The following is a 25,682-nucleotide window of genomic DNA, read 5'->3' as shown; positions in this document are numbered from 1 at the left end:
TCCAATTCGTCCAAATTCATTTTGGTTTGGACGGATACAATCCAAAACCAATCCATTGACACCTTGGACATGACCCGGGGCTTGTTAGGCTATAGCTATATATCCGTTTTTTTGTATTCATGTTGATAATCTAGTGGTTTTTACTTTTTAGTGCTCAGGGACGGCTGCATTTATTTCATTCCCAATCTGTTGCAAGATCACAGAGATGCGAGGAAAATTATGGAAATTGATGAGCATTTGGGTGTACGAGTGATTGATAGCCGATGACTGATGCTCTCGTGAACTTGTTCAACATGCGAGAGTTGAAACTAGGGTGCTGCTGTTCACTCCTATGAATTTTAAGTTTGACAAATAACACATTTCATGTATCATTTGCCAGAAGCACAGATTCTCTCATATGAAGGGCAAATGACCACTCTATTGTAACAAGAAATATATATATTGATAGATAAAGAAAGTAAGACTATATAATAACAGTATAACACAGGAAAAGGTTACAAAGCGACATTTAATAGCCAAGAAACACCAGGATCGCGGCAATTAAAGATCGCTGCAACGTAACGAGAAATACTTGAATGATTTCATCATGTAAAATTTGTGCAATATCGGTATCATTTCTTGCTTATTTTTATTTATAAATATAAAATATCTTTTCTCATTTTAATGCAATTGGTTGCACTTTAGATTACAAGTCCAAACTAGATCCATTAATCGTTAAGAAAATAGAATTCGGATTTAACTATCAAGTAGGTGAAACATTTTTATGTTGATCGGATCAATGGAGAGCACTTGGGAATACAAATAATATCACATACAGAAGCCCTAATGGAAGATTACAGAAAAGAGAAAACGAGAGCTCTAATGGAAAGGGGCAATACAAAATCAACCAGCATTGCCAGCCACACCACATAAAATTTGATGCACATTATGGAAAGGGGCAGAGACCATTTGCATGAGACTTGTCTTGTGAACAATATCAATTTCTGGTTCATCGTAAAAAATAAATCCACAAAATTTTGTAACAAGACCAACAGAAAAAGAAAACAGATTGCTTCCAAGAAGACATCTCTAGCTAGGAGGAAGGAGCCTCGTTAGCAGCAGCTTCAAATGTCTCTCCAGCAACAAGTTCAGGGACCTCATCATCATCTTCCTGTGCTGCAACTGCACCCGGTGCCTGCTTTTGAAACTGCTCCGCAAGCCGCCTCAGATTGTCCAAGTTATCTGGCCCTGTAAATTATACGAGAAACCATCAAAAGGGCAAATTCAAACGAGCACAAAGTGAAGACATTAAACCTTTCCCCAGCATGTAAATATCTAACACCAATATAAACAGCACAGTTGATAAACTAGGAAACCAAACCATGATTTGAATCTAAAGTTCTCCAAAAAAATGTTGGCATTAGGAAATTTAAACATGCATATTCTACAGTTAGTCATTATTTCATTTCTGGTATAGGGTATTTGCACTCCCGTGCATTTAAAACTGGACCTAATGTTCCATTTGTTTCTCAGCAAAATGGATGTAAGATTGAAGGATGAAACAATTCAGCTATTATTTCGAACTTTCTAGAAGTTTTCAGCCACTTTAATTTGTTTACACTAAAAGGGAGATGGCATGAAAACAACTGACGTAGAGAGGAAAGAATAATGGACAAAGAAATTAACTTTCTCCAAATTTCTTATCCTGTAGTAACGTCTTGTAACCAACCAATTATGGGGATATGACAAATTATCTTAGCACAAAACAGCTTAAAGTGAGTTTTGTAATTTCTGAATCTAATGGGGCTTCTGTAGTTGATGGAGAAACCTCCATTATGCTGGATTTTAGGGTCCGTTTGGTTCGCAGTTGGAATCGGAGTTGAATCCTTCAGAATCATAACTGGAATTGCCTATTCCCATAATCTGTTTGGTTCAGACAAGAATGGGAATGGGAATTGGAATCAAAAGGAATGAGATTTCAATCCCAAGGCCAAGGGAGGGGCAGGAAATTGGCCATTCCCTCAAATGGGGAATGCCATTCCAGCAGGAATGGTAATGGGATTCCGATTCCGCCCAACCAAAACAGCTGGAATCGGAATAGTGCATTCCGATTCCAATTCCAGACCCTTATTCCTGCAAACCATACAGGGCCTTAGTGTTCTAAAAATTAAAACTGTTTCATAAATCATAAAGGGAAGGTTGAATTATATCAAATAGAATTGTGAATCACAAGAATATTTCTGTTTTTTTATGAATAAGAATATTTCTGTTTTTCTTACAAACTTGTCAAAAAATGAAAAAGCAGATGCATTAAAAATCTTAAATGCATATAGAGAAGTGATTTACACTGTTTTTAATCCATATCCACCATGTATATACTTCAAACAGAGTTTGCAACTTGTACAAAGAAGCTATAGATGATAATTTAAGTTCAACTAAAAAATCATTTAATTCACATATAATGGTTCTTTAGCATATATATAATGAAAAATAAACTCAATACAGTTGCTAAAAGCCTAAGTAACCTAAATAAATTATTTTCTAGCAAAGACTCCAAACAGAAGTCTCTTGAAAAAATTAAAAGAGACAAGGAAACAAAGTAAAGAACATATCTTGATAGAACTCAACATATTTGTATTTGACTCTTCCAAAAAGTGATTTTTTTTTTGCAAAAAATAAACAAGGATTCAGATATATGATTTCAAACCTAAACCCTTGGAATAAATGGTTTAAAATGTGAATGGAAAAACAAACACAAGTCCCTCACACTTTCCCTAATAAAGAAATCTGGAACGGATTGGTCCCTCCCAGAGAGAGGGATTTCTGTTGGGAAGCATACCACATGAAGATTAATAATGTGAGACCCTACAAAGGAAGAGGCCTGGTTGGCGACCATTTCTGAATCAAATAGAGCAAGGCAATGGGAGACAACCAGTATGAGGAAATTTATTGACTTCATTGATTCCTTCCTCTCGAGAGATTTTCCTCTAGGACGACCTAGGTTCACTATGTCTTATCTCCAAGCAAATCCTATTTGTTCTTAACTGGACAGGTTTATGGTTTCCCCAGATTGGGAAGATCATTGGAGAGATCTTTTTGGGAAGGACATTACCTAGAGTTACCTCAGACCATTGGCTCATCTGCATCTTCCAGTGGAGTACCTTGGGGGGCCTACACCTTTTAGGTTTGAGAACATGTGGCTGACCCGCCCAGACTTCAAGGATAATGTGAAAGATTTGTGGAATCAACAGAGGTAGTTTCCCAAGTGGGAAAGGCAAAGATTCTTGAGGAAACTTTAATACTTGAAGGACAAAATTAAAGAATGGAATAGTCACTTTTGGGAGATTCGAGGAAAAGAAAGCCAGCTTAATTTCACAGATTGAGGATTTAAACAGGAAGGAGGGGGAGAGCTCCATCGAAGGTGGAGAGAGATCTAAGAAGCAAGTTGAAGGAGTTAGAGGAAACACTACTAAGGGAGGGAATAAGTTGCAAGCAAAAATATAGAGATAAGTGGATTAAGAAGGGGATGGTAACACTAGATTCTTTCATGCTATTGCTAATAAGTTACAAATTACATCCCAGTCCTGGACAACCCCACTCAAGATGGTCCTTGGACGCTTCCACTCTAGACAACATGTTAGCCTAAGACTTGAAACTTCTGGGAATCCAAGTGAATGAGGTATTCAAGGGATCCCCCAGGGACAGTGCCTGTCTTACCAAAGGCCTCATCCTCCAAGGGATTTCTTCTCTGTTCTTTAACCAAGAAATAACTGTTTAGCTATCCTTCAATGTCCACTTCTTTCCACCCCTTTATCTTTATCAATACCAACCCTTGAATTGCTACGAACATTTCAGCCCCCCGAGACAGATCCCATGTCCAACTAGACCTAAGAAACTAAGAAGAATACTTTTCATCCCCCCGAGACAGATCCCATGTCCAACTGGACCTGAGAAACTAAGAAGAATACTACCACTTTCATCTCACAACATCCCTAACTCCTAACTCTCCCGAACAGCACCCATCAAAGTTCAATTTCAGCCTTCCAACTGTTGGGGGAAACTACTCAGCCAGTCTTGGTGGTCGTTCATTGAAACACCTATGAATTCATCACAAACTGAAACCCAATGAGACACCCTAATCAACAGAAGTTCGCATACCCTCCTCCTAACTCTCCCGAACAGCACCCATCAAAGTTCAATTTCAGCCTTCCAACTGTTGGGGGAAACTACTCAGCCAGTCTTGGTGGTCGTTCATTGAAACACCTATGAATTCATCACAAACTGAAACCCAATGAGACACCCTAATCAACAGAAGTTCGCATACCCTCCTCCAGTGTCTTATATTTTTCTCCAATATTCCTGCATTCCTCTCACACCACCAACCCCAAAGAATGACCCCTCTTAACCACTGCCATAAAATTTTTTGCCTCGTAGTAAATCTCAACCAGCATGGGTTGAAAAGGTCATCCAACTAAGCCAGGGCCTTCCAAGGAAAACAAACACTGACACACAAAGGAAGCAAAGGAACAGTGAAGTGAAAGGTTGTTGATATTCTCCCCACTCTTCAAGCAAAGGATACAAACATGAGGTCAAATCAGTGTTTTAAAAGCAAAAGGCGCAAAAAAGGCACAAGGGCCATTTTGCGCCTGAGGCGCAAGCCTTTTTGAGGCAAGGTGAACAATTTAAAAAAAAAGCAACAAAATTCATAAAAATGCAAAAAAATCAAAAAAATTATAAAACATAATATTAATAAAAATATAAACTTAAATTTTAAAATAAATGTTTAATAAACCTATTATCTAAAATTAAAATACATTAACATATTATGTAAAGCATATTCAAATGAGAATTTAAAAATGAAATCAAACATATAAAACATTTTCAAGCATATAAAACCCACAATCTCTTTTTTTCTCAATTACATCAAGCAGCTAATGTGACATATTACATTCCTAATTTTACGAGCCGCCTTTATGCCACGCTCCACGAGGCAAGCCCAAACAAGTCAAAAAAAGGAGCCCCCGGCCCAGTCGCTAGACTCAAAAAAAAAGGAAAAAGCGTCAAATTTTCAAAAGGTGCACACCTAGGCGCATCAGGCGTGCGCCTTTTGAATGGGTTGCGCCTAGGACTTGGTCGAGGCACCTACAATAAATGCGCCTTGCTTGTGTGCCTAGGCTCGCCTTTTTAAATCACTGGGTGAAATGAACCAATTCTTCTTATTACATTGGAGTCTTTCATAGATATTGATGACCTAAATAGCCACTTCCCAACAGAAAACCTTAACATTAGGGGGAATGGGACCACTCCAAACTTAAGATTAATTTTGAAAAGAGTTGTGTGGTAGGGTTGAGTATGGATGAGGAAGAGTTGGCAGAAGTAGCAGGGGTCTTAGACTCTTAGGTGGTTCTACCACTAGTTCGCCATTGTAACACCTAGGTATGCTCTTAGGAGCCAACCCATAGGAAGGAAGATTTTGTTGTCCAATTGAAGAAATTTGTGGAAAGAAATTATCAGTTTGGAAGAAAAACTATGTTTCTTCTGGGGGTTGAATTACTTCGATAAAGTCTACATTAGCGAACATGCCAGTGTACTTCCTTTTTAAGATGCCACAAAAGGAGGTGTTCAAAGTAGAGAAGATTAAGAGGGACTTCTTATGGGAGCCCAATGAAGGTATAAAGGATCATCTAGTAAATAGGAACCAGTGTGTACAAGCAAGGAACATGCAAGTTAGGGAATAAGTAACGTAGGGAATAACAATGAAGCTTTGTTGGGTAAATGGCTGTGGAGATGGCCTCTAGAAAGGGAGAGGCTATGCCATAAGGTTGTAAGAAGTATTCAAGGGCACACAAAGTAATAGCCAGTGCAAGGCGCAAGGCTATGCCATAAGGCTGTGGAGAAATACCTGCTGGTATTTCTCAGCAGGCCACTTTGAAAACTCTGTGGATTGCTATAAATTCCATTCTTCCCAATTCCTACGCCTCATCAGGCATGGCGTGTGTATTTGAGATAGGGTTTTGTTTTGGGAGGATCATGTGAATTGGTATAACTCCACCCTCAAGGACCTTTTTCAATTCATCGTACTCCTTTTCTCTCATTAAAAATGAACTCATTTAGAGGTTTGTAGTTTTCTCCCAGTCTTTTGATTTGGGTTTTAGAAGAGACTTGAGAAACTTTGAGGTTGACAAGGCAACATTGCACCTCAAAATTCTTGATTCTGTTTATTTGGATCCTTCTAAATTTGATGCTTGAATCTAGACTCCTAACCCTCTAGGACTGTTTTCTTGTGCTTCTTTTTCCTCTAAGGATATCTGGACCAAACCCATCTCTCCCAAGTTGGAAGCTCTTTGTTCGGAAGTCACTCTTAGGAAATTAAACACTTTGGACAATCTGCAAAATAGAAGACCTAGTATTAATATTTCCCCAAACTGTCCTTTGCAAAGCTAATGGAGAAAGTTGCTGATAAAAAAAAAAACTAATGGAGAAAGTTGTTATCACCTACTAATCTTCTACCCTTTGGTTATAGGACTTTGGGAAAAGCTTTTTGGTCTTTTTGGTTTCAGGTGGATTGTGCCTTTGCTATTAATTAGGCTAAAGCATTGGACCTTTTCTCACAATTCTCTTATGCAGACATTTGGTGAAATGGGAATTGATTGCAAAAAGTCCTACTATTAAGAACAAGCCTGTTGTGGATTGGAAGCCCTGTGAAGAAGTTTTTATCAAGCTAAAGTTTAATGGTAACATCCTAGGTAATCCTGGACCTTCTGGTATAGGGGGAATCTTCAGAAATGCAGAGAATCAGATCATGGCCTTATTCTCTGGTCCTATTGGAGTGGGGGATACTGTGAGTGCAGTGGTCCAAGCAGTTTTACAGGGAATACAGGTCACTGGAGAACAGAATGATGGGACTTGGGAGATTGCTGATTGAAGGTGATTCTAAATTGGTAATCAGATAACTGAAGGAACTGGAGACTGTAGCTAGGTCCTTTAAAGGTGAGAGTTCAATGGAAAGGAGATCAAATTTAAAGTACAAAGTGTTACTGAAAGGGGCACGAAAAAGGACACCTATCAAAAAATGGGACATTCAAACACTGATCCAAGTGTCCAAAACCTTCTCTTTCATTGCAGTAAGTTAAAAGATATAAGAAAGGGTGGCTCCATACACTACATGCTTAAGCGATATATGGGAGGTTAGTTTATATTGAAGCCTCAAATCTTTTATACATATAAGTTTGCAAGATTTTGCATACTACAACCAACAATGCAAGAACATGGTTCTCATTTTAGATCAAGCTTGAAGCCCTAGTACAAGAGGAACCACATTTTAGATTTTACATCCAAATAATTGAGTTGGAACCACACCAAGGATCCTGACTGCATTGACAACAGAATCAGATGAATTATACTCAAGAGAAGAAAGAAAAAAAATTATCTCATTTGCTTTTATTTTATATCAATAAAAATACATTTTCTATTTGAATTGTTGTCTTTCACATTTCATGCACAAGACCAGTCAACGGTGTCATTTCTCAATACTTGTAACTTGTGCAAATTAATCAAACTTCTAAAATGTACAATCTTTTTTACAATAATTTGTTAGAACACAAAAATGTACATATTTAAAAAAGCTCAGTAATACTCTAAAAGAGTTAATGCTTTATACAATAGAAGGTTCCAGGCAGTCCCAGTGTCATACAGGTACGTATCCTGTTACACACTGGAATGGTGGTGTTCAGTATCTGGTTGTCAAAGAGTAGAACCATGAAAGATTGTAATCGAATGTTATCAATCAAATAATAGCACCTTTCAATACAGTCATGACATAAAGAACATTGGACAAATAACACAAGAATTTGGAATACAAAGATAAAAAAGGCACATACCCAATTGGTTGATGATCCCTGGGAGAATATCTTGCAATTCTGTAAAAGAAAAGATCAAATTATAACTCCTGTAACTATATAAAATAAACAGAGAACAAATAATGGCTTGCCAAGTAAGGATGGTGGTCTCTCCCCACACTCACAGAAGGATAAATAATAAACTTAAGAAGTCGTAGCCAACAGAAAGCAGTATTACAGCCATTTTATTGTACAAGCAGATCATATTTTGGAATTAAGTGAATAATAGAAAAAGACAAAATCCCCATTAAATATTTATGCATACCATTGGGAAAGCAGATCATATCTTGCTCAATTTAGGACCCAGTGTTAGAACAAGCGGATATAAAACAGGTATCTGAGTAGACATTTGTTTACCTGTCTAAAGGGGGTAAGCTAACAAGCACTCTAGCAAATACCTTTCTCTTACCTGTATAAAGGAGGTAACCTCACTTTAATCACAAGCACTTTAGCTAACCATCCAATTTAATACTTTTTCCTCTTCCCAATACTGGCCAAAGGGGGGTAAAAAGCTCAGCTTGAAAAGAGGACCCAAGTGTTCCCTAGCTTATTAAAGTTAGGTGTGCTTTCCAAAATCTGCTGTTGGTTGGGAACTAGGACATTCCAAGCAGTGAATCAGGCTCCAGTTGGAAAGGGAATCAAAAAAGTCCAAGTTCAGATCTAGTCAGGGAGGATGGTGTCCAAATTCAGACAAACAACCTTGGTTGTTCATCTTGGAAGAGTATTGAAAAAGTTCATAATGATTATACTGCTGAGGCGAAATTCAAAGTGGGGAGGGATTCCAGAGTCAAAATTCTGGAATGATGTTTGATAATGGGATCAGCCTGTTGCAGCTATGTTTTCAAAACGTGTTTGCAGCGGCTGCCAAGTAGGAGGCATCAATTGATCAGTGCAACAAAGGTCTGTGCTCATAGAGCACTCTGGGTACCCAAATTTCGCTGAAACCTTCGAGGCTGGAAGCTGGAGAATCAGCAACCTGCAACATTATGATGACAACAGACAGCATCTAGATATGGGAGCACAGTGGATGTTTCACGATCAGGAGGCAGATTATAGAAACCTAAACATGCTGATTTCCCTACTGGAATTGAATGGAAAGCAAATGCACCAGTGCTTTAAAAGCGCAAGGCGCAAAAAAGGCGCAAGGGCCATTTTGCACCTAAGGTGCAAGGCACAAGGCGCCCCCGCGTGCCTTTTTGAGGCAAGGCGCACTATTTTAGAAATATTAACTTAAGTTTTAAAATAAATGTTTTAAAAAACCTATTATCTAAAATTAAAATACATAAATATAATATGTAAAGCATAATCAAATGAGAATTTAAAAATGAAATCAAACATATAAAACATTTTCAAGCATATAAAACCCACAATCTCTTTTTTTTCTCAATTGCATCAAGTAGCTAATGTGATATATTAAATTCCTAATTCTACGAGCCGCCTTTGTGCCACGCCCCTCGAGGCAAGCCCAAACAAGTTTCGCTCGCTCACCGAAACTTCAAGAACCCCCTATTTGGTAATGTTGTCCATCCATTCATCTTAATAAAATATCTTCTTAAAAGCAATTTAAACTATAAAATTATTATTTTTTGTGTGAAATCTAAGAATTTAAGACCCTAACATGGACTTGTTTGGGCTGGCCTCGAGGGGCGTGGCATGGGGTCCGGGGGCAGAGCCCCCAGCCCAGCAACCAGACTGAAAAAAAGGGAAAAAGCGGCAAGTTTTCAAAAGGCGCATGCCAGGGCTAAGGCACAACAGGCGCATGCCTGGGCGCACCAGGAGTGTGCCTAGGACCTGGGCGAGGCGCCTACCCTAAAATGCGCCTCGCCTGAGCACCTAGGCGCGCCTTTTAAATCACTGAAATGTACCATAAAAACTCTCCTTGGTGTAGACTGCAGCATTAATCAAATGACTCACCAAGGATAAGCTAAAAAAGAGGGGCATGGAAATCAACTCAAAGGCTGTGAGTTCTGTAATTTTGAGCTTGAATCAGGTGACCATCTGCTTCTACATTGGTGGGTCAGTAATAGATCCTGGTGGCATTTTCCAAGTGCTATCAAGTTGTGCCGGTGTTTTCAGCACACAATATCAGAGGCTCTCTTCCATTGGCAAGTTGGTTTCTTCAAGAAGGGCAGGCCTCCATGGAAGGCCATTCTCACTGGTATAACTTAGAACATTTAGAAGACTGCAATGCAATGATCTTCCACAGATATTCCCTCAAGAAGATGAATTGATGAGGAACAATTTTAAGAGATTGATATTTTTGGATGATTGTGGTTCTCCATGAGGGAAGAGTTTGCACATAACCTGGGCCTTTTCTTGATAGATTAACCAGGGCCTAATTTTAATAGATTGATATTTTTTTCATGAACATGTTAAGTTGTTTCCTTTTGTATAGGTCATCTAATACAACAACTCACTCTATAGGTGGGTTTGCCCAGTGAATCTTTTGTACAAAGCCTTTTTAAAACGAATGGCACCTGATCTTTCCAAAAAATATGTATATATCACATTAACCAGACATGACATTACAAACATAATTTTCAAGGTACAGTAACAAAATTAAACAACCTAAAATACTAAGCTTAACAGATTAATCCAAGAATGATCACCATTCTTGTGAAGCATTTCATGACATATTTGCACATACTGAAATTCAAAAAAGACAAAACGGCATTGTTCTAAATAAAGAGAGCAGTAAGGAATACTTTTTGTCTGAGGAGAGCCACTAACAACCCAAGTGTTGGCAGCAATCGAGGCTTGAACTGAAATAGGAGAAAAGTGTATTAGAATGAGAAAGCATATAAAGCTGGCAATGGTTGATAAATGTTTTAAAGCCCTCTTCATGGTGGGATATTACCAATATTTTAAAAACCACAGAAGGCTTATGCCTTGAGTGGTATATCAAGGAATAGCTCAAGAAAAATGCCTTGAGGCCCATAATTGAAATGATATAGGACATTCTTGAACATCAAGTATTACCTTTAGGGTTCAAAAACTGGATGACTATATCATCCTTAAAAATGTTGACTTCCTCGATAGCAGGGATAGCATTCACCCCTATTCTTTTCAAGGTACTCTGAAGCCTTTTGTCATCTGTGGTTGTAGTCTTATGAATCGCCTTCTTTTTTCTGTAAACAAAAGCATAATACATGGTACATATAAAAAAAAGCATAATACATGGTACATATAAAAAAAAGCATAATACATGGTTCATGAACACAACAGATAACTTTAAAAACTAGATACAGGACTACAGAAGATAAACCGATATTTGAAAAAACTAAACAGAAACCACAAGTTAAGAACAAAAAAGAGATCAGTTTCGATTTCCAAGACAAATAATCAAATACCATAGAGCCTTCATAAGCCGAATTCACTTCCATCAGTGACAGTTAACAAAAAATTGCAATAGATTTTAAAGAAAATATGTAAACTTCCGACTATGTAGCCAATTCTTGGAGGAAGTAGCTGGGAACATAGTTGTCAAGGAGTCTAGGTGATTCTAGACAACACTGGGGCACCTACTGAGCAGGTATCTAGGCAAGTACGTGATAAGAATTAAATAAAATAAAAATCCAAACCACAGCGAGTTCCCAGTTTGATATAACATTGAACATGCACATTAATTGAAAAAAGTACCAATTTTCTTTATTAAGAATATTAGATTTCCCTCTCATAACATGGCAAAGCATCTTTTTTTATCAGCAATTCTGAGAATTTTATTTAAACTTAAAGAAAAAGAATACAACAAGAAGTTGTTAGGAATAGAACCCTTTACAACAAAAAGACCGACCACCCTTTTAACATTGAGGCTAGAACAAATGATGTCTATATATTACTTGCTTAGCTAATCCATCCACCAAACCATTAGCAGATCTCCTAACCCATCTTACATGAATTTGCAATTGTCTTGACTATATACCCCTTCTTTCAACCAACCAATGACTAACCATAGCAAATCATCATATCTAGGACAATAGTATTTCAAATATATTAGTTTAAATATTTTAGTATTAAACACAGCAATTTAAATCAATTGGGGAAGGGGTAAACTAGGCTATGTAAATGGTGACATTAATATGCCCACCAAGGAAGACCCTTCCTATGCCAAGTGGGTTCAAGAAAATTATCTAGTTACGACTTGGCTTTGCAACCCAATGCAGCCTCATATCAGTAGAAACTATCAAACTATCCTCGGACCAAGACAACTAAAGACAACTGGGATAATTTGAAGGAAACTTATTCTCAGCCCCTTGATGTAGCCAGGGCCTATGAGCTGAAAACTGAAGTGGAAAATCTGAAACAGGAGAGAAACCTGTGTCGATGTACTTCTCAACTTTGAAGTGTCTATGGCATGAAATTGATCATTTGGAGGCAATTGAATGGGAAAGTCAATAGGACGCAGCAATGTATAACAAATTAGTGGAAAGAAATAGGGTTTTTGAATTCGTTGCAGGGCTGAATTCTGAATATGATATTGCGAGACAGAAACTTCTCACTAGGGAAAGTGTTACCTTGTCTCATGCATATTCTTTGGTGCATAGTAAGGAGAGCAGAAGGAAAATTATTCTACAAAATTCCCAAATTGAATCAGCCTTAGTAGCTATGAAGCCGAAGCATTGTGGAGATAAGGAGAGAGAGAGGTAAGGAAGAAAAAAAAGGAGGTGGTTTGTGACTATTGCAAAAAACCTAGACACACTAAAGAAACTTGTTGGAAGCTTCATCCTTAGTTGGCACCTTCAAGAATTAAGAATAAGAAGGGAAATGCAAATGGTACCACTACTACAGATGTTTCACCCTTTACTGGAACTAGATCTACTTCCTTGGATGCCTTGGCTGCAGCCAGGGCAGTCTTGACACAGTTGGAGAATGGAATTGGCATCACTGGACCATCTCAAATTTCTTAATCTACCTCTGGTCCTTCTAACTCCACTTCAGCCTTTGCTCACTTAGGTACAATAGCTACTACAGACTATCCTGCCTTAACTCCAAGTAACATTGATCTTTATTGAATAGTAGATTCATGTGCCTCTAACCATACAACCAGTTTAGCCTCACTATTTTCTTCCTATCATTTGCCCTCTGGTAGAGACTAGAGACAAGGTCTCTATTGTTGATGGCTCTCTTAAACTCTCTTGCTCCCCTCTCTAGCAAGGGAGACATTAAGAGTGTCTAATGTCCTTACTTCATCATCAACTTTACATGTGCCCAAACTTAGTAATAATCTACTTTTTGTTAGTAGCATTACTAAGAATCAAAATTGTTAAGTGGATCTATTTCCCTAATCATTGTGTTCTCCAAGATCTAGTGACAAAAGGTAATTAGGACTGGCCATAAGGGGAATGGGATCTACTTTCTTGAGCACCCACCTAGAAGCAATAAAGGAGCTGGAAAGTCTTTTTTTCTCTCTCTGTGACTCAGATTATGGTTTGGCATAATCGGTTAGGTCATTTTTCTTTTGAGTCTTTAAGGAGACGTTCCTACTTTATTTGACTCAGTCCAAGTGTGAAAGTTGTGAGTTGGCAAAACATTGTAGATCAATCTATACTTATGAGTAATAAAAGAAGCATTGTTCCTTTTGAAGTTGTGCATATTAATATTTGAGAACCATATAATAACATTGCCATGGGGGATACAAATATTTCTTGTTATTTGTTGATGATTATTTTCATTTCTCTTCGGTTCATCTCATGTGTTCCCATGATGAGATCCCTATTTTGACCCGTGCCTTTCACCAAATGGTTTTCACTCAATTTGGGGTTAGAATCAAAGCTTTAAATCTGATAATGTCAATGAGTACTTCACTAAATCGCAAGTCATTGAACTTGTACTTCCTTGAATATGGGATTATTCACTAAAGCAACTATCTTCATACCCCTCAAAAAAATGGGGTAGCTAAGAAAAACAGCAGGCACATCCTTGAGGTTTCAAGAAGCATCATTTTAAATTCGAATGTCCCTATATGTTTTTGGGGGGATGGAATTCATACGGTTGTGTATATCAACAACTGAGCTCCTTCCCGTGTCTGTGGTATGAAAGCTCATTTCACTTTATTGTATCCCAAGAAAGACTTGTTTTGCCATCCCTCTTAAAGTCTTTGGGTGCACATGTTTTGATCAAATTTTGGGGCCTAATTGTTCTAAATTTTATCCTAAAGCTTCCAAATGCATATTTCTCGGCTATACACAAAATCAAAGGGACATTGCTATTATGACCAAATTTATGGCTCTCAGTTTGTGTCTATGGATGTCACCATTTTTAAGGATGTTCCTTACTATCCTAGTGTTTCATCTCAAGGGGATAGAGATGAGAGGGGTGTGTTTGTTCCTGAAGTTCCCCTTCCTATCCTTGTTCTTGAAAAGGAATTGTGTCAAGAAGATCATTGTCAGAAATGTAAGGAGTCGAGGGTTTTCCATAAGAGGTGGAGGCAAGTTGACTTTGGTGCTCTTGATCAGCCCAAGCCAGTTCCAGCTTCCTCTATAACACATGATCAAGATACTACAGCTTCACCTCCCATTCCTGAGACTACCATCACAGAGCCATTGCCATCTACTGATGATCTTGACCTTCCCATTGCAGTTCGTAAGGGGAAACGGAGATGCTAAAAAATGCACCTGAGGCACAAGGGACAAAATGCACCTGAGGCACAAGGCAAGGCATGTGCCTTTTAGAAGCAAGGCACAAAATTACAAAAAAAAAACAAAAATAATAAAAAATGTCAAAAAATTCAAAAAAAATGCCAAAAAAAATTTAACATGCAAAAAATCCAAACAATATTAAACATAATGTTAATAAAAAATATAAACTTAAATTTTAAAATAAATGTTTTAAAAAATCTATTATCTAAAGGTAAAATACATAAACATAAGATGTCAAGTGCATTCAAATGAAAATTTAAAAATAAAAGCAAACATATAAAGCATTTACAAGCATGTAAAACCCACAATCTCTTTTTCTCCACAATTGCATTACTTCAAGTAGCTAATGCGATGTAAAACATATTGCATTCTTGATTCTATGAGTTGCCTTTGTACCACCCCCGACCCAGCTGTTAGGCTCAAACCATACACTTTTCATCAAGAGGGGTGGTTCCTCCTTGACACTCCTTGTTGTATATGTGGATGATATTATAGTAGCAGGCAATGATGTTGATGAGATTACTTCCCTCAAACAGTTACTTCATAAAGAGTTTGAGGTAAATGATTTAGGTCATCTCTGGTATTTTCTAGGAATTAAGGTGGCTAGATCTAAACATGGTATTTTCATTTCTCAAAGGAAACATGTCCTTGACCTTTTGGAGGAAACTTGGAAATTGGGGATAACCCTATAGGTACACCCATTGAATTGAATCATAAGATATGCAAAAGAAGATGAACCTCTTGATAACAAGACCATGTATCAACGGCTGGTTGGAAAACTTCTTTATCTTTGTCTAGCTCAGCCTGACATTTCTTATGTTGTTAATGTTGTTAGTCAATACATGCACTCTCCAATAACCACTCATTTGTTGTTGTTAAGAGGATCCTAGCATATCTCAAGAGTGTCTAGGTCGTGGAATACTCTTCAAGAACAATGGTCATATAAAGATTGAGATGAACACTGATGCGAATTTGGTTGGATGTGTAGATGACAGTGGTCTACCTCTAAGTATTGTGCCTTTGTTGAAGGAAATATGGTTTCACGGTGGAGTAGTTCGTTCAAGTGTTGAAGCAGAATACAGATCCATGGCTCATGGAGTGGCTAGAGTACTATGGCTGAGATCTTTACTTGAAGAACTTGGAATTGAGCATGAGAAGCCCTTAATATTGTATTATGACAATCAAGTTGCTATTAATATTACCCATAACCCAATACAACATGACAGGACGAAAAACATTTAGGTGGATCGATGCTTTATTAGGAAGAGAATTGCCTCTCAAAAAGTGTGTTTGCCATATATTGCCTTTGACATGCAACTTGTTGATCTCTTCACCAAGGTAGCCACTAAAGTCAGGATGGATACAGATTTACACAAGCTGGAAATGCTCGATATCTATTCCCAACTTGAGGGCGAGTGTAGAGATGTAGACAGGGATACTTAATTGTTTTTTATGTTTTTTTTTATGTTTTTTATAAGCAGTTATATGCTCCCCATTTTTATTTGTAATTGTTTCGGGCTGTTCTTGTATTTTCTCTCTGCCACAATCGATATGGTATTTTTGTCATTGTATCATCTTTTTATTAAGTCATATAAAAGACAATGAAGGGTGGCAGAACCGATTCATTCTACTGTCTTTCTTTCCTTCTTTCTTCTCTTCTTTTTTTTCTTCTTCTTCTCCTTTGTTCTTTTTTCTCTTTTCTTTTCTTGAACAGATTTTGTACTAAACCTAGGACTGCTACTACAATCTTTCAAGTGGTTGCACATTACTGTTAATAGCTGTCAAAAACATTTACATCAACAAATTCAAGTATTGATAACTTGTTATATGTATGAAATCCAAGAAAACTAGTCTAAGTTAAAGTTCTATAAAAAATGAATTTTCTAATGTGAAGTACATTAAAAATTATATAAAAATAGTAGTGTCTAAAAACAGGCATGATAAACCAAATTCCTTTACACTGAAAGCCATGTAAATTCAAAAGTTATGTAAAATGCAACCCCTCACAAGATACATTCTGAACTCTAAGGATCATCAAATATAGTTTAAAAGAATAATAAGAAACAAAACAGTATTCAGCACACCTTCGCATGCTACCCTTTCCACCAGTGCGAACAGCACCAGCCATCTTCATAAGCTTTTCACGATTCATCTGCAAATGAACAACGTATCAGGGTGCTAGAATAACCTGATGCTATTATAACATCACAAGTGTTTGCACCTTAAATAAATAACATAATGGGACAAACAGAATCCAAACAAAGAAAGGCCAGATGCTCAAGGAAACCAACAATGAAAAATGGGTAACCAAAACCATAATAAGAGAAGATCATTCAACAAGGCTAATCAACATCTTCAGAAAATAGTGTGCAGTTATGTTATGGACTAAAAATTTCCAAATAGGTACCACATTAAGCTCTGTAACTTTTTTATCAGAAAATAAATTCATTAATTAATGTCTGATATAAATACATGGTTTTAGCTACACAGTAGCCCAAAAATCATCAGAAAAGCAGCTTGTCGACATTATTTGGGTTTGTCAACCCCACTTTTTTGCTATTACAGATTGAAATATTCCCAAAATAGTAGGGATCTATCCACTCCTTGTTTGACTTGCTTCGCTCAAGAAATGACCAACAAAGAATCTCCCTCTACTTCTAGCTCTCTAACACCTAACTGTATTGCTAGTTTTAGTCCTTGTAAGAGAGCCATTATTTCATCCTTAACTGAGAGTCCAAATCCAATTCACCCCAAGAATAAGCCAATACTGCTCCTTGATAGTTTCTGAAGACTCCCCCTATACATGCCCTACCTCGATTACCAAGAGGTGTCATCAAAATTTAGTTTCAGCTTATTTGGCCCCAGAGGTTTCCTTCCATTCTCACCACTTCTTTGTGTGCATCTGTTTCTACCACTACAGCCCATCTCCATAATAGGTCATTTGTAGAGACATCTATGAAGGTTTCCATTGTTGTTGCCCAATGTGCAGATTTGACCTTTATGATTTCAATCACTTCCTCCTTAGACTTACTCTTCTCCTAGAAAATCCTATGATTTCTTTCTTCCCAGGTAATCCATACCAGGGATGCTCTTGTCAATCTCCACAAACATCTTCCCATTTTAATTTTTTTGCCTTAAGAAACTGGAGTTGAATAAACTAACCACATCTTGCGATGGAAGTCATCCGCAACCAAAGAGAAAATAGAAGCAATCCCAAATACAAGTCCGAAAGAACAAGAGATTAGTAAATGAGGAAGGGTCTGACCACTATACTTACAAAGAAGACGCACATGAGAAGGCATTTGTTTCGACTTCTTTTCTATACCACGTCATAGGTGTTAATCTTTCCAAGGAATATTTCCCAACAAAGAACCTTTACTTTAGGAGGAATTGGTTTGCACCAAATTTCTCTCACTGAGAAATTCAACCCAAAGGTTTTAAATTGATGAAAAGGTTAGAAGCACAAGAGAAGAGGCCATCAGGTAAGGGGTACCAAACTCTACCATCTAAGAGATTTTGATCCAAAAAGACCTTTTCCAAAAGTGAGAGTAGAGCGATAAGTGATTCACACTGTTTATCTCTCAAACCCCTTCTGAACCCAAGTCCCAATTTAAGCCATGTTCTTAGGGCAAGCCAAATCTAGAAATAGGTCCATTCTTAAGGTTTGTTAATGAATAAAGCATAGAGAATTGCGCTTTGAATGGCAAATCCCCAAGCCAGAGGTCTTCCCAGAATAAGAATCTATTCCCATGCCCAGATCAAAATGGATAAAGTTGAGAAAGGTAGGTTATAGGCAGTACCTCAGAGATTCCTTTCCAAGCGGAATTTGAAGCAATGTAAAGACACATGTTTTGCATTCCAACCATATTCTGTGACACCAAGAAAGCTTCCAATAACCTTGTGCCATAGTCCGTCTCCCTCTAAGGGAAATATCCAAAGCCAGTTTCCTAGAAGAGTGGTATTCCTTTTAATCAGATACCCAATTCCCAAACTCTTGGCTCCTTAGATTTACACACTTGTTTCCACTTCACTAAATGATCTTTCTTTTCCTCACCTGGCTCCCACAAATTAGCTATTTTTATTGGAACTTTAAAGGTGGATAGGTAATAAGTGGGAAAATATATTTAAAATACTATTGCCTTTTTATGATTTTACAATTTTCCATGTTTTGAGAAGAAACTTAGTGTTTTTAATAAAAAGAATTGCTATTTTCAATTAACATGCAAGCTCATTGGTATACAAATCTAGGGAACTAACCAAAATTTAGTTTTTCATTTTATAAAATTTTGATCACCTATGCAACTAACCACTGTCTGTCTCCAAAAGTCACCTAGACACCTTGAAAACTCTGATAAAAATACATCCTAACAGAGCTGATGTTTTATAGACATTAAACCTAATAACTTATAGCATAGTTGTCAAAGTGTTGGTTGGGTACCTCACCTTAATGCCTTGATTTACAGAAACCACGCACCCATCTAGGCAACTAAACATCCAACATGCACCTGAAAGGTCTAACAAAACCTAATAACCCTAAGCACAGATTAAACCAGATCAAAAGGCAGACCCGTCTTACATAGAAGGCAGATAAGCATTAACTGTAAGTACGTGGGAAGAATCAACAAAATCCAACTAACCGACATAAAAGAACCAAGCTCAAATAAAGCCACAATAATAAAACACCATTTTGATGTTTCACACAAGAACTTAACCAGATCTCTAATCTTTCACAAAACTACAATGCTAGAGTGCCAAGGAGAGCCGCCCAACCTATATCAGAAATTTGGGCATCTCAAAGGTAGTTTCTATGGCAAGCTTTTGACATATGCTCCCTAACTGATAAGACAGTTTGAAAGCATGTAATCGTACACATAACAGTAGGATTTTACACAAAGATGGTTTGAAGGTTTTTGTTTTGGACACAGGGTATATATGCTTGGGAAACAAAAAAGACAAACTAAAATTAAGCAAACCACACCACACAAACAGAAGTCTCAAAACAAAAACGAGAATTAATGGTGTTTTGGAAGGGGAATGGAAACTATAGCATAAGCACAGTTACTGTAAATGTATACCAGGCTCGATAATTAAATAGCAATAACAAAGGCATGTAAGTTCTAAATGGACAACATGACAGAATTGAAAAATCAAATAACGGTACAAAAAGAATGTTACCTTTGTTAACAAAACATATGATAAAGATAACCAGAATTGAAAGTCTAGTAAATCTTATTGCTAAACAAGATACATGCGTTAAAACTTATCGGAAACACTAAAAAGTACCCTGTATTCCTTTCAAGTAAATTTAACCAAAAGCTGATTCTTCAATCTTACAAAATGACAAAGAAAAATCAATTAAGGACCTGTTTGGTTTGCAGGAATAGAGGTCTAATCAGAATGGAATGGGCCATTCCGATTCCAACTGTTTGGTTGAGTGGAATTGAAACCCATTCCCGTTCCTTCTGGAATAGCATTCCCCCATTGTGAGGGAATGGCCATTCCCTCCCCCTCCGTTGAGAATAAAATTCTATTCTAGCTTATTCCAATTCCCATTCTGATTCCCATCTGAAACAAACAGAACCTTTTGGATTCCGATTCGAACTGCTAACCAAATGGACCCTGAATGTACCAAGCTCAGAGATTTGAGAAATAAAGAAAACGAAGATCGAGGGGATAAAATAACTTGCTCGTCCTTTTAATAGACAGAAGTTCATATGAGAACACACACGTACACAGGGAGGTTAAATCAAAAGACTCGCCGGCTAAACTTGAAACCAAGTTTTTATTTTTTTTTGTTTTTTTAAGATCAATAAAGGAAAAAAAGTTGAAACCAAGTTAGGGCATGCAATGTTTATTAGAAAAAGTTCCAACAGCTAAACCCTAACCGACCTGCAATTTTTCCCCAATTATTTGCATCCGAAGGAATAGTCCAAACAATCAAGGAAGACCAAGCTATAACTATAATCAGCTTAAACCTAAGTCCAATACCAACGACAAATCAGACATCCGATATCTCCGAGACGAACATGGGAGGTGTTAAAGAAAGAAAAACTGAAACAAAAATTTTGAAGGACTCAGAATAGAGCTTAACCTGAACTGTGCTCTTCAAAATATGCTCGATGCAAAACCCTGGTCCGGCAATGACAAGGACGCACCGCCTCTTATCTGAAAATTGAACCGCTCAAACCCTAGCCTCTCTGCCTATATGACTATATCCAAGCAACCTGCTCTGCAAAACCCTCCATTTATTTTTCCTACTATACCCTTACATGAGGACCATGAACCCGGCGCCCAATAGCCGAACGTAAGCCGATTTGAGGCATAAAACACAAAGTATAAAATTTTTAATTTTATGTATATAAATGTAATGCTTGTACATATTTATCTATAATCTACCTATATTGAAACAATTTATTTTATTTTATAGTTGATTTATATATTTTTTATTACATACATATTTTTTTAATATAAGCCTTATGTATTTTTAAATTTTATTTTCTATTTTATTTTATGTTTATAACTATGTTTAACTAAATTAGTTAATATATACATGCATACTAGAATTATTTGCAATTATTCATATATTAGAGGTACAATTTATTTATTTATTTTAGCTATTTTTATATTTATATTTATTTTTTTGTATTGAAAATGATCCTCAATTAATCATATATATATATATATATGATATTCTTAATTTTTTTATAATTATGATATTCTTAAATATTGTTCAAATATATTTTTCTATCATCGTTAATTTATATATTTTTATTAAATAGTGTTCTTTTTAATGTGATACTCTTTTTAAATTTTATTTTACATTATAACCTTTTCTACTAAATAAAAAAAACAGCTTTAATTAGGGCCCATTTGGCAAGTTTTTTTGGGAAGATCTTCTGGTAGCTCTAACAGTCAAAAGATGCGTTGATTTTTGCATGAAGATCCGAGCAGCTTGAAGCTAGTTTGGCAGAGGCACATCTTTCCGTGCGTCTTTATACGTCTTTCTATGTGAGAATAAAACACGAAAGATGTAAAAAACTTCATTTGGAATTTCCCAAAATCAGTCCAAAATATGTCTTTTCGTCTTTCTATGTCTTTTCGGCACTCCAGCTTTTAGCGGCTAGATCTTTTACGAACCAAATGGGAATAGATCGAAAATTGGTTTGCCCGACTTGTAAACAGCCAAAATAACACACGAAAAGATGCGCCAAATGGGCCCTTAATTTATATATCGTTTAGATCTTTCTTCAAACCCCACCTACACAACAATGAGTGTGTTGGGAGAGGACTTGGTTGGGGGTCTTTTCCCCATAGGCACAAAGCAAAATTTGTTTATACAATGGTATTTTTGTTCTAAATGTTGTGTTTGGTTGCAGTGCAAATTTATTTGCACTGATGCAAAATTATGGTAGTGCAAATATTTTGTGTGTAAATTTTGATCTATTTTTGTTTCAAATTTTATCTTACTTTGTTTAGTTGCAGTATAAATGAAGTAAAACAATATTAAAATAGAATAAAGTAAAATTCAAAACAAAATTAAACCAAATTTTGCATTTTTTTCATTTGCACTCCTATACATTTGTACTAATACAAATAAAACTGCACTGCAGCCAAACGCAGCCAAAATGTATTTTGAGATGGCATTCCGTAAATATGAAGTCTAAAGTCTGAAAAGAATAAAAAAAATTGTGGAAAAGCTCTATATGCATTCAGTGAAATTTTTGCCTTTTTGCTTTTACAAACATCTGAATGTAAATGTAGTGGAGTTGTTTGTTAATTTAAATGTCATGTTGTCTGAAAAAATGTGCATTTTACAAATTTACTATTCAAGTTGTTATTTAAATGTCAATGAATGAAACTGATTAAAATATTATGATATTATATAAATTATTATAAAAGACAAATATTAATAAATAAAACTACTAAATTAAATAACATTAAAAAACTAATACTATAAAATAATAAAAATAAAAATATTAATAAATAGTATTAAACAATAAAATAATAGAAAATTAAAAAATCAGTGAAAATGTTTAAAATTAAACAATAATGAAAAACAAATAGCAACTAGGTACTCACACAAACTAATGATTAAAGCCACATTACTCCTCGCATAAAATACTAAAGTTAAAGTGTATATTGTTAAACTAATCTTATTAGAGTGTTATAATTATTATAATAAAATATTTAAAACATTATAAATAATTAAAAATTAATAAATCTAGGTGGCCCTCACTGATTACTATGGGATCATGTCAAGTTTGCAATGGGCATGGATGGTTAGGGGTGTCAATTGGATTGGATTTGGTCTAATCCGGTCCAGTCCAATGAATATTTTGAACCAGTCCAGAGACTGTCCAATCTGTTAAAATTCCTATTAATTTAGATTGGTTTCAACTCAAACCTGGTCCATTGACACCTATGTTCTTATCTTCTATCAATTGATTAGATATTGGCTCAATCCAATATAAATTCGTTATAGACGAACCAAGTCCAATCCAATATGTCATATTGGTATGTACAATCTATCCAAATTCAATGTCTTATTGGTTCATCCAATCCGTCCAAATGGATTTTGATTTGAACGGAGTCTAACCCAAAACCGATCCATTGACACCCCTTTGGAAGGTAATGGACTGTAGGGGTGAAAGATTGTAATCGAGTCTAGAAATTAAGTCAAATTTGGTGATGGTGATAACCACTACTAAAACAAGTGCTTCATCGTCTGGAATTAAGTCACGATCGATAGTGATAGATTCTTGGTTAAGTTCATCGGTGCTAGTGATAAGATTCAAGGTACCAACTATGCTAACCATTGGAGGATATGATCATTGTCATGATGGAATCTCCTCTTCCCTAGAGATATTGTGTAAAGTATTATAAGAAGAGCACTATTTCAGGATGTACCGACCTCGACAATCAAAAAATAAATTCATAAATTGAAATTTACAACCATAATGCCTAGATACAGTAACAATGATTAATAGAACGATAACATGACATAGATGTTTTTCCTTATAAAGTGTGCAAATAGTAAATTAGAATAACAAATTTGGTAATAAATATCTTGAAATTATTAGGTGAAATACCACACCCATTATCAAACAGTATTGATATTGTTGTAATGAATCATTAGAGTTTTGATTCAAAATTAAAGGGAATTGCATTTCTTCTTGCACGTGTAAACCTTAATTAGTAGAAACTATGACTCAGACAATGTTACAAAAATAAAATCATTATCATTCCTATTTCTTAGTTAGATGCTCATTGTTGTGACGGAAGCTCTTTCCCTGGAATTGCAATGGTAATTGGTCCAATGCTGAGTTGGCACATTGCTGCGGTTTTGTTAATTTGGGAGTGCACCTTCCTGCACTCACATTAGTTTGAGAACCCATTTATCTACATTATGGGATTTTGAGATTTTTTTTTTCAAATGTGTAATTAAACATCACACTTAATGACGTGTTGGTTCTCAAAACACCATGGGACATGGTTTTTAAAACCGAACCGTTAGGGGTCCAGTTACTGGTTTGAATGGTCCAACCATTTGAACCGAACAACTAGCCCATTCTGACAAAAAAAAATTTAAAAATTAAAAAACTGTCAAAACCATTTGAATGGTTCAAACAATTAACCGGCCGATTCAACAGTTTACTGACCAAAATCAATGATTTTGGAGAAAAACGAAACTGATTCCCAATTTTTCCGGTCCAACCATCTGATCCAGGCCGATCCGATTTTGAAAACCATGCTATGGGAGACCAAACGTCCAAAATCCAGCTCTCAGATTTATACATTCAAGCGTCCAAAATCCAACTCTCACTCCCTCTCAACTCTCACACCTTCAGGATATTGAAAACACCATTGCACACTTACACCTAGACAACATTGCATGCAATTGCAGGTTGAAACGTCTCAGCTACTGTAGGATTCAAATCATTAAACCATCTCAAATTTACACGTTCCTTGCATTCTCTTCTCATCTCATTTTCACTTTTTTATACATGTTTTCTTCCGAACTCTTTTTGGGTTGAGCAGAAATTTCAGCTCCTCCGGGTTGCAAACGTTTCACTTGTACCTGTACAGACTGACATTTCAAACGTTGCAAAGGTATCAGCTATACCTTCAGGTTGCAAACGCTCTAGCAATTTCGGCTATACCGACTAACATTTTGGGTTGAGCAGACGTTTCAGCTCTTTTTTTGGGTTGAGAAGACGTTGCAGACGACCTAGAAACTAATCGGGTCCATGCAAGACCCGTATGACATTCCGGGAGAAGAAGATGATCAAAACAGGTTAGTGAAGACCCATTTTCAATAAATCCGAATATCAAGAGACAGGTCTAACTGATTGGTATGGATCAACTGGACCCATGCACAATACGACTCAAACCCGTGCACATTATGGGTTTCGTTGCAACAATAATAATACTCTTATTGTAGTTATTTTAGTTTTTGTTACTTTAGATATTTTTAAGAATATGGCTTCTTTGTACTTTGTTTTATTGTTGTTTGACTTTTATGTCGTATCATTTTTCATACCTTGATTTAATGGTTTTGTTGCCACTCTCATTAATATGAATAATAAGGTTATTTACAAAATAAAAAAAAATACAAAAAAATAGTGATTGATAACAAAATATGATTATTAGTATAAAATAATTAATAACATATTAATAAAACAATAATAATAATAACAATCTTAAAAATAATCATAATTAATATGATAATACTAATAATAATTAGAATAAAAAATATTCTTATTGTAGTTATTTTATTTTAAGAACATTGTATGCCTTTTTTGTTCTTGCTGTTTGACTTTTATGCCATATCATTTTATTATTGTTATATTTGTGTTTTTTTTTTTTTGACAAGTAAAAAGTTTATATTAACAACGGGAACAAAAGACAAAGTTTTGTACAGTAGGATAAAAAGGAGGGTACTCATATAATACAAATGATTCCTGCTGAAAATGTTTACCTAATTTTTCTATTTGGTGAGCAGGAATATTGTACCTCCTTTTTATAAAAAAGTAACTTAGTAGTTTCAAAAGGAAGCAGTAAATTTTTTGTCTCTGTTAACAGACTCAGAACAGACCAATGTATAGAAGAATGATCTTGAAGTGCTTGAATAACTGATTGGGAGTTAGAGTAGATCAAAAGATGAGAT

At 36.1% G+C, this 25,682-nt stretch overlaps 1 protein-coding gene across 3 annotated transcripts; it reads right to left on the bottom strand.

The window, feature by feature from the left end:
- Positions 1-789: 789 nt before the first annotated feature.
- On the bottom strand, positions 790-20,806 carry LOC104596829 (nascent polypeptide-associated complex subunit beta-like). 3 transcript variants are annotated; one of them, XM_010258146.3, is made up of 6 exons: positions 20,607-20,806; positions 16,600-16,667; positions 10,857-11,005; positions 10,583-10,639; positions 7,860-7,898; positions 790-1,227 (listed from the first exon to the last, which is right to left on the bottom strand). In XM_010258146.3, exons 2-6 carry the CDS (start codon positions 16,665-16,667, stop codon positions 1,073-1,075), a joined length of 468 nt encoding a protein of 155 aa, XP_010256448.1. In that variant the 5' UTR covers positions 20,607-20,806; the 3' UTR covers positions 790-1,072. The 3 variants fall into 3 exon arrangements, with proteins under 3 accessions (XP_010256448.1, XP_010256446.1, XP_010256445.2); XM_010258144.3 differs by lacking the exon at positions 20,607-20,806 and adding an exon at positions 20,405-20,559; XM_010258143.3 differs by lacking the exon at positions 20,607-20,806 and adding an exon at positions 18,959-19,029.
- Positions 20,807-25,682: the final 4,876 nt, after the last annotated feature.

This window comes from Nelumbo nucifera, chromosome 5 (genome assembly GCF_055504915.1).
Source record: "Nelumbo nucifera cultivar China Antique chromosome 5, China Antique-T2T, whole genome shotgun sequence".
In the NCBI taxonomy this organism is placed as follows: Eukaryota; Viridiplantae; Streptophyta; class Magnoliopsida; order Proteales; family Nelumbonaceae; genus Nelumbo; species Nelumbo nucifera.
Note: the sequence above shows the minus strand (reverse complement) of the source record. Positions and strands in the feature narration are given on the sequence as shown.